Source organism: Trichechus manatus, unplaced genomic scaffold, assembly GCF_000243295.1.
Source record: "Trichechus manatus latirostris isolate Lorelei unplaced genomic scaffold, TriManLat1.0 scaffold00001, whole genome shotgun sequence".
In the NCBI taxonomy this organism is placed as follows: domain Eukaryota; kingdom Metazoa; phylum Chordata; class Mammalia; order Sirenia; family Trichechidae; genus Trichechus; species Trichechus manatus.
Window position 1 is genome coordinate 14,696,161 of NW_004443937.1, and position 9,387 is coordinate 14,705,547.

At 43.3% G+C, this 9,387-nt stretch overlaps 1 protein-coding gene across 3 annotated transcripts in view; it reads left to right on the forward strand.

Moving 5' to 3' along the window:
- Positions 1 to 9,387, forward strand: part of XPC (XPC complex subunit, DNA damage recognition and repair factor) — a 55,172-nt gene that overhangs the window by 34,307 nt on the left and 11,478 nt on the right. For all 3 annotated transcript variants that reach the window (XM_004368367.2, XM_023742488.1, XM_023742524.1), the window contains one exon: positions 1,074 to 1,234. In XM_004368367.2, the coding sequence (XP_004368424.1) occupies positions 1,074 to 1,234 (161 nt within the window). The remainder of the gene's footprint in view (positions 1 to 1,073; positions 1,235 to 9,387) is intronic.

Sequence of the window (9,387 nt, forward strand, 5' to 3'; positions counted from 1 at the left end):
ATGGCCTTAATTTTACCATTAAAAAAACTGAGGTTCTAAGGGATTAACTGGTGTGGTATTTGAACTCGGGTATTTCTGGCTTTGAAGCCTGTATCCTTTTAGTAATTGCTCAGTTAAAAATTTGTAGCTTTAAAATAGTTTATGCAAGTCATATAACTCGTACTAAGTGAAACAGGGAATAACTAAAGTAATTATTACCCCCTTCTCCATATGTACAGAACACTGTGGGAAGCAAGGGACTTGGAATAAGGCACTATATTCAGTCTGTTGACAAAGCACGCTGGGAAGTAGAGACTTCCACAGTATAACACATCTCGTTACTGGGTCCTAGATCCGACCACTGACACCAGGAACAGGGCTGAGCTTCCTGTGCGCTATGGTTGTGTTGTTGCCGGCAGCTCGGCATTTCTGCACAGGAACATGCCCAGATTTGGAGAAGACTTATTCCTAATCCCTCGGGATGGGTAAAACCTAGATTCAGCATTTCCTGTAGCATTGCAGTTCATCTGACACTGAGAGTTTGCAAGTGTTTTTGGTTCATTTTATTTAGAAATGATGCCACTGAAGAAAGCAGTGTATTTTTCTTCCTTGGTGTCTAAGGGGGTGAGAAGAGGTTAGATGAAGTTGCAATAAACCACAGCATTAAAACTTGATTCTTCACTGCTTTCGGTTTATCTAAACCAAAACCAAACCCACTGCTCTTGAGTCAGTTCTGACTCATAGCAACCTTAGAAGGCAGAGTATATCTGCCCCATAGTGTTTCCAAGGCTGAAATCTTCACAGAAACAGATTCCACATCTTTCTCCTGTGGAGCATCTGGTGGGTTCGAACTGCTGACCCTTTCGGTTAGCAGCTGATCATTTTAACCATTGTGCCACCAGGGCTCCTCTAAGTTTATCTAAAACCTGTGTGATGGCCAGAGCTACAGATGCAACATTACAAAGTCATTGGTGTTCATGAAACCTCTGCTCCACCATCCATTATTACAACAAGTCAATCCATACATTGTCCACCTCAATCCTCACTTCCTTTTATAAATAACATATTCGACATTGTCTGTCTGGCCTTTGCAGTTTCAGACAAAACACCTGGACCAGCCTTTGCCCACTGCCATTGGCACATATAAGAACCACCCTCTTTACGCCCTGAAGAGGCATCTCCTGAAATACCAGGCCATCTACCCTGAGACAGCTGCGATCCTTGGGTACTGTCGTGGAGAAGCTGTCTACTCCAGGTGAGTGAGGCAGGCCAGGCAGCCTTGTGGGCTTCGTGGTCGCCTGGGATTAGCAGCCTTCATCCTGGACAAGGGGCTGGATGAGTATATCTCATTTGTCCACAGTACCATCAGGGATGAGCTGTAGTGTGTGCATGTGCTGTTGTAGGGGAGAAATAATGTAATCTAGCGTTAGGACCTGTCTACATTCAGGAGGAGGCGTGAGAATCAAGATCAGCATAAAGCTGATTCCTATGAGGTGGAGGTCAGACGTACCTTCACTCTGCAACATTTTCCCAATTTCTGACACCAGCCATCCCCCCAACGGCACTCTCTACTTCTCTGCTGGGTTTGATAAGTCATTGCAGTGGCCACACAGAACTCACAGACCATACTCACAATTATGCAGTTTATTAGAGAAGTAACAGGCTACAACTTGGGATCGGGATCAACTTGGAAGTAACAGGGTACAACTAGGAGACAGAATACAGTTCTTCAATCAGTACAGCTGCCAACTAAGACAGTTCTCAGCTTGTTCTTGGCCCCGTCTGCAGGCAGGTGGCCCTTCTCTTGGGCGTACTGGCTGACAGGCCCTTCTCTGGGCCTCTGCCTTGCTCGGCAAGGGTTACACTTACAGCTCTTTAGCTCTACTGACAAGTGGCTGGAGTCACCCTACTGTGCCAGCAAGTATCCTGCCAGAAGGTGCTCAGCTCTCTCTGGCTCCATGGGCCAGCAAACCTGCTGCAGCCGCTTTGCGCTGGTCTTTTCCTTCTCACTTGTACTGCTACCATGATTTCTCTGTTGCTGAGCTCTGCTGTGCTTGTTGCCCTTTCTCACCATCTCACACTGTCTTCAGTGTTCCTAGGATGTTCTCAGTGCAGGGACCCCAGGTTCAAACCTCATGCTCCGCTCCAGGCTCTACTTCACGCTGGTGAGGTTCCCCCCAACCTCTGTGGGACTGGCGTTTACATTCATATTGAAGGCCTGGCTCTCCCAGCCAGCGTATTAACTGACCAGTTCCCTCAGTAGACCACAGTCACTCAGTTTGCGTAGTAATTGACCAGTTACTGCAAGATCACTTAATCCTGTTGGGTGGTTTTAGTAGACTAACCAATTCCTTGGCGAGACTGTGGCATAGCCAGTCATTTTGGCAGAATTATAAACTCAAGGCTAGAAACGCCATATATAAGAGAAACCCATTGCACCACAGGAGGATGTAAAGAAGAGAGTAAATCCTTTTTTTTTTTTTCTTTTTTTAGTATTTTATTGTGTTTTCGGTGAAGGTTTACACAGCACTTCAGGTTCCCATTCAACAATTTCTACCCAAGCTGTTCAGTGACATTGGTTGCGTTCTTCACAATGCGTGAACATTCTAATTATTTCCGTACTGGTTGATCCATTTCCATTAATCTAGTTTCTCTGCCTCCTTGCATTTTCATCTTTGTTTTAAAGTAATTGTTGACCATTTGGTTTCATATAGGTGATTTTTCAAAGGAGCACAGTACTTACTGGTGATAGTCATCACTTTTTGAGCCAGTTTGTTATTTAGCTACAAGATGACCCCAGGGGTTAGTTTTGGTTTAACGTTTGAAGAGTATCTCAGGGCAGTAGTCTCGGAGAGTCCTCCAGTCTCAACCAGTTTAGTATATCTGGCTGTTTTGCTGTTGAGGAATTTGAGTTCTGTTCCACATTTTTCTCCTGTTTTATCTGTTACTAGTAGTAGCCAGGCACCATCTAGTTCTTCTGATCTCATGGTAGATGAGGCCGTGTTTTGTGTAAACTATTTGTCCTGTAGACTAGTTTCTTCTTTGAGTCTTTGGTTTCCTTCTTAATCTTTTGCTGTGGACAGGTGCAGACCAATAGTTGTATCTTAGATGACCGCTGACAAGCTTTTAAGATCGCAGACACTACTCACCAAACTAGGATGTAGAACATAATTTTATGAATTATATTATGCCAGTTGACTGAGATGTCCCACCAGACTATGGTCCTAATCCTTCAAACCCAGAAATCTAATCCTGCGAGGTGTTTGGTTATGTCTAAGAAGTATCTGTAACTGTGTGCCCTACGTGCTTTATTATATATATGACTATATGTGCATACAGTCACATAGATGCATGTACATATACATTTGCATATACCTACATATACACACATGTATACATACCTGTACACATATATAAGGAGCCCTCATGGCTCACTGGTTAAGTGCTCGGCTGCTGACTGAAAGGCCAGTGGTTCAAATCTACCGGCTGCTCCATGAAAGAGTTATGGCAGTCTGCTTTTGTAAAAATTATAGCCTTGGAAACCCCATGAGGCAGTTCTCCTCTTGTCCCTACAGAGTCACTATGAGTCATAATCCACAGCAATGGGCATACACATATATGCCTACATACATACATAGATAACTCGCACATATATTAGCTAGTTGTTTTTGATATTGTTTCAAAATTACATACGCCATAGCAATTACTAACCAGTCTTTTTTTCTTGTGTACTTTTTAGTGACATTGTTTACCTTCAGTGTTACCTTTCCTGTCACCAGAAATAACAAGCATCTACTGTCTAGAGAGTGAATCCCTCTCTCCCCTTTCCCATCTGTGGTAACCACTAATGAACATTAGTTTCTGTATATTTTCCTGTTCATGTCATTTGGTAAAAGTTGTACATACGGTATTTTTTAATTTCATTCAACATGATGTTCTCCAGGTTCATCTGTGTTCCAAGATGTTTGGGGAACTCTTTTTTTTTTTTTTGCTGAGTACTATTCCATTGTATATATATGTACCACATTTTACTTATCTATTCAAGTGTTGATGGGCACTTAGGTTGTTTCCATCTTTTAGCTATTGTGGGTAGTACTGCAATGAACATAGGTGTGCATATGTCTGTGTCACTTCTGTTACACTCCTAGGATATATACGTAGGAGTGGAATTGCTGGGTGATATGGCGGCTCTGGTGGCACAGTGGTTAAGAGCTCAGTTGCTAACCAAAAGGTGGGCAGTTTGAATCCACCAGCTGCTCCTTGGAAATCCTATGAGGCAGTTCTACTCTGTCTTAAAGGGTTGCTATGAGTCGGAATCAGTAGCAGTGGGTTTCGGTATGGCAGCTGTACCTTTAGTTTTTAGAGGACCTGCCAGACTGTTTTCCACAACAGCTGTAATATTTTGCATTTCTACCAGCAGTGGAGGAGGGTTCCAATTTCTCCACATCCCTTCCAACACTTGATATTTTCTGTTTTGTTTTGTTTTATCTTGGCCATCCTAGTGGGAGTGAAATGGCATCTCATTGTGGTTTTGATACACGTTCTCTGATGGTTGATGACGTTGAACATCTGTTCACGTGTCTGTTGGCTATTTGAATATCCAGATATCCTATTTGCTGAAGTGTCTGTTCACGTCCTTTGCTGAGTTTTTGATTGGATTGTTTGTCTTTTTGTTAAGTTGTAGAAGTTTTCTATATATTTTCAGTATTAGACCATTATTCATTATATCATTCCCAAAGGTTTTTTCCCAGACCGTAGATTGTCTCTTTACTCTTTTGATAAAGTCTTTTGATGAAATTTAAGTATTAACTTTTATGAGGTCCCAATTATCTGTTTTGTTTTCTGTTGCTCATGTATTCGTTGTTGTGTTTGATATTCTATCATTGAAAAAAAATAAGTCCCAAAGCTTCGCTTCTATGTTTTCTTCCAAGAAATTTATGCTTTTAGATTTAACATTTAGGTCCTTGATTTATTTTGAATTAGTTTTTTTATACGGTGAGAGGTATGGATCTTGTTTCATTTTTTGCGTGTGGAAATCCAGTTTCTCCCGCACCATTTGTTGAAGAGACTGTTCCTTCCCTGTTGAATGGATTTGGTACCCTTATTGAAAGTCAATTGACCATAGACGTTTGGATATATTTCTGGATTTTCAGTTCTATTCCATTGGTCTATGTGTCTGTCATTACACGAGTACCGGGCTGTTTTGATTACTGTATCTGTGTAATGTTTTAAAGTCAGGAAGTGTGTGAGGCCTCCTACTTTGTTGTTCTTTTTCAGAATTACTTTGGCTGTTTGGAGTCTCTTGTCTTTCCATATAAAATTGAGGATTATTTTTTTTGTTTCTGTTAAGAGTGCTATTAGAACTTTGATGGGGATTGCATTGTAGCTGTAGATCACTTTGGGTAGTATTGCCATCTTGATTTTATTAGGTGTTTCAATCCATGAGCATGGAAATGTCTTTTCATCTATTTAGGTTTTCTTCAGTCTCTTTCAGCAGTGTTTTATAATTTTCATTATATAAGTCTTTCACATCCCTGGGTAAATTTATTCCTAGATATTTTATTCTCTTAGATGCCATTATAAATGGAGTTGTTTTCTTAATCAAGAGATTAAATCTTGAAATTAAAACAATGAGGACTCAAAATCTAGTAGGAAAAAATAAGTTATGAGCGATAAATAAAAAGTAGAACAAATCAGATTTAAGATAGGGCAATAAGAAACTGCAGTGCAATGGTGCAGTGGATCACTTTCGTGTGGCCTTGGCTAGCCATGGTCTTGTAACCCCCACCGAAGTGATTGGGTGGGACTGTGTGATAGGGTAATTGTGGCCCATCAGAGGGATTGGTCAGTTTTGCCATTTGCTTGAAATAAGCCACCACAGAGGCAGGAAAGGAGAGGATCCCACTACCACCAAGGAAAAACAGCCAGCGCGTCCTTTGGGCCTGGGATCCCTGTGCTGAGAAGCTCCTAGAACCAAGAGACCAAGAGAGAGAGCGAATCGTAACACTGAAGGCAGAGACCCAGCAGCAGGAGACGGCGTGGTGGGCTTCCCTGCTGATGGAGAGAGAAAGCTTGAGTGCCTTTGGGCAGAGGCCATGGGCCAAGCAGAGGCATGCCTGAGAGCACGACTGGGAAGAGGCTATCCTGTCCAAGAACTGTATCCTGAGTGTTCCTGAGCCTGAATTGTAACTGTTACTTCCCTAATAAAACCCATAATCATGAGCATTGTTTGTGAGTTCTGTGTGGCCATTGCAATGAACTGTCGAACCCAGCAGAGAAGTAGAGAGTGCTGTGGGGGGGACGGTTGGTGTCAGAATTGGTAAAGATGGCAGAGGGAGGAGACGTGTCTGACCTTCACCTCATAGAAGTCAGCCTTGGGCTGTTGATCTTGATTCTCCTTCCCCCTTGTGAAGTTAGAGGAGGTCAGACATGGCTCTCACGCTGTTTTTACAGAAACACACCTTTCAAGTAAAAGATAAAGACCTACAAGGGAAGGAATACAGGACTTAATGAAAGTTAAAAATGAGTGGAATAAGAGTAAAAAATGAAATTAAAATTTATACAAAACTAAAACTGAAAAAAATAAAAATATAATTTCAAGGTGAGGAAAAAACAAAAATAGAAGCAGGAATTTTAAGAATTAGCAATAGAAAGCGAATAAGAGATTTAAAAAAAACACTGAAATAGAAGATTAAAAAAAAATAGGGGATGTTGTTAAGAAATAGAAATACAGAAGAAAGTAAGGAAAAGAAAAAGGGAGGAAAAAAGGAAACACAGGGAAACCTGCATCAGACCTCTGACTGGGGACTACTTGTCAGCCCTGGTCAGGCCCCACACCTGTCTGCCCCTCTGACCCCTGCCTTCTCTGCTGCTGTCTGAAGACCATCGCCATGACGTACTTACTCCTTTGGGCAGTCAGAGATCTTTACTCTCTGTGGAATTGTGGGGGTGGAGCTCTGACAGAGTGATGCTGTTGACAAAGAAGCCCTGCTCCAGCACTGAGAGAGTGTTTCTCCCCTCAGCCTTGTGAGGTAGACAGGAAGGAGCTTATTATCCCTAATTGATAAGAGGAGGATACTGAGGCTCAGAAACATAAAGTGACTTGTTCAGGGTCACCCAGCTAGGAAGTGGCACAGACAGCACTGGACCCATATGCATTTTACTATGCTGAGACTCAGACTGTGGGATAGTTTGCAAAGGGCCTGATTTTTATACTCAAGGGAACCTTGGTGCCCTTGCTTGTTGGAGCTCCTCTGGACAGTTTAGGGGTTCAAACTAAAGAAGATACAGACATGACCTCTTAAAGAAGGCTTGGTAAGGAAAGGAGCTGAAACTCATTGGAAAACAGAATTGAACAACTGTGGGTGTGGTGTGATGTATCACTTTTATATGGCCTTTCTAGCCATGGTGTTGTGACTCCCAAAAGATTGAGTGTGATGATGCAAATAAGGTGCTTGTGGCCCACCACGGGGATTGGACAGCTTGCTAATAATACAAGTAAGGGGCCTGGCACCCCTATGGGGGTTGGGACCCTAACGAGGGGATTGGTCAGTTTTGCCATCTTGCTAGGCTTCAAATGAGCCATCCCAGAGGCGGAAAGGGGAGACCTCAATACCACCAAGAGGAAGAGTTGAGAGCAGAGCACATCCTCTGGACCCAAGGTTCCTGCACTGAGACAGAGAGCTATAACGCCAGAGACGGCGCAAGACAGCGAGAAGCAGTGGTGGCAGAGAAACGGCGGCAACGGAACCAGGAGACCGGCATGAGACGGCACAGAGGGCTTCCTGGTCCATGGAGTGAGGCGGTTACAGTGGGTATGCCTATCCACAGAGCAAGAGAGCTGATGCCTTCAGGTCGAGGCTTACTGGCAGAGGCGGGTGCCCCCAGGCACTTACTGGCAGAGCTAAAGAGCTTTGTAATGCTTGAGCAGGGCAGAAGCCAGGCTGAGGTCCTGAGGGCCATCGAGAAGCCTGCCTGCAGGCACAGCTGAAAAGAGGCTGCCCTGATCAAAGAACTGTATCCTGAGTGGTTCCTGATCCTGAACTGTAACCTGTTACTTCCCTAATAAACCCCGTAACTGTGAGTATGGTCTGTGAGTTCTGTGTGGCCATTGCAACTGATTATTGAACCCAGCAGAGGAGTAGAGGGTCCCGTGGGAGGGATGGCTGGTGTGAGAATTGGTAAAAACATTGGAGGGTGGAGATACGTCCGACCTCTACCTCACAGCAATCAGCCTTGAGCTGTTGATAATAATAATGACTCTTCTTCCCCCCCACCCCCCACGAAGTTAGAGGACCTCTTACACCACCGCTCCATTGTCACAGTGGGGTAGCTCTTAGTTCTGGAAGGGAAGTGAAGCCAGAGGATCCTGCCCATTGTCACAGGCTGCCGTGAGTTATTTGGCTGTTCCGTTTGTGTGAATCTTGATTCCATGCTAGTTTATTAACTCATTGTAGCTAGTATCTTTCTTTTTTTTTTTTTCTTTCTCCCACAAAGCCACTGGATGGGTTTGAACCACCAGTCTTTCCGTTAGCAGCCAAGCATTTAACCATTGCTCCATCAGGGTTCCTTTTGTATACACATATATACATGTATATATATATAATACATATTTATACGTATGTATGTGTATATGTATGTGTGTGTATGTGTGTGTGTATACACACACATACGTATATATATAAAATACCGGTTGCCTCATAGTGACCCTATATGAAAGAGTAGAACTGCCCCATAGGATTTCCAAGGAGCGGCTGGTGGATTTGAACTGCCGACCTTTTGGTTAGTAGCCGAGCTCTTAACCACTGCACCACCAGGGCTCCGTGTGTATATTTCCATATATATCATATATACCAAACCAAACCCATTGCCATCGAGTCAATTTCGACTCATAGTGACCCTATAGGACAGAGTAGAACTGCCCCATAGGGTTTCCAGGGAGCGCCTGGTAGATTCGAGCTGCCAAGCTTTTGGTTAGCAGCTGTAGCTCTTTTTTTTTAAATTAATTAATTAATTCTTCTATTGTACTTTAGATGAAGTTTCTCATTAAACAGTACACATATTGTTTTATGACATGGTTTAACAACCCCATGACATGTCAACACTCTCCTTTCTCGACCTTGGGTTCCCTATTACCAGTTTTTCTGTCCCCTCCTGCCTTCTGGTCCTTGTCCCTGGGCTGTTATGCCCGTTTAGTCTCGTTTTGTTTTATGGGCCTGTATAATCTTTGGCTGAAGGGTGAACTTCGGGAGTGACTTCATTACTGAGCTAAAAGGGCGTCCGGAGGCCATACTTTCAGGGTTTCTCCAGTCTCTGTCAGGCCAGTAAGTCTGGTCTTTTTTTGTGAGTTAGAATTTTGTTCTACATTTTTCTCCAGCTCTGTCTGCAACCCTCTATTGTGTCAGAGCG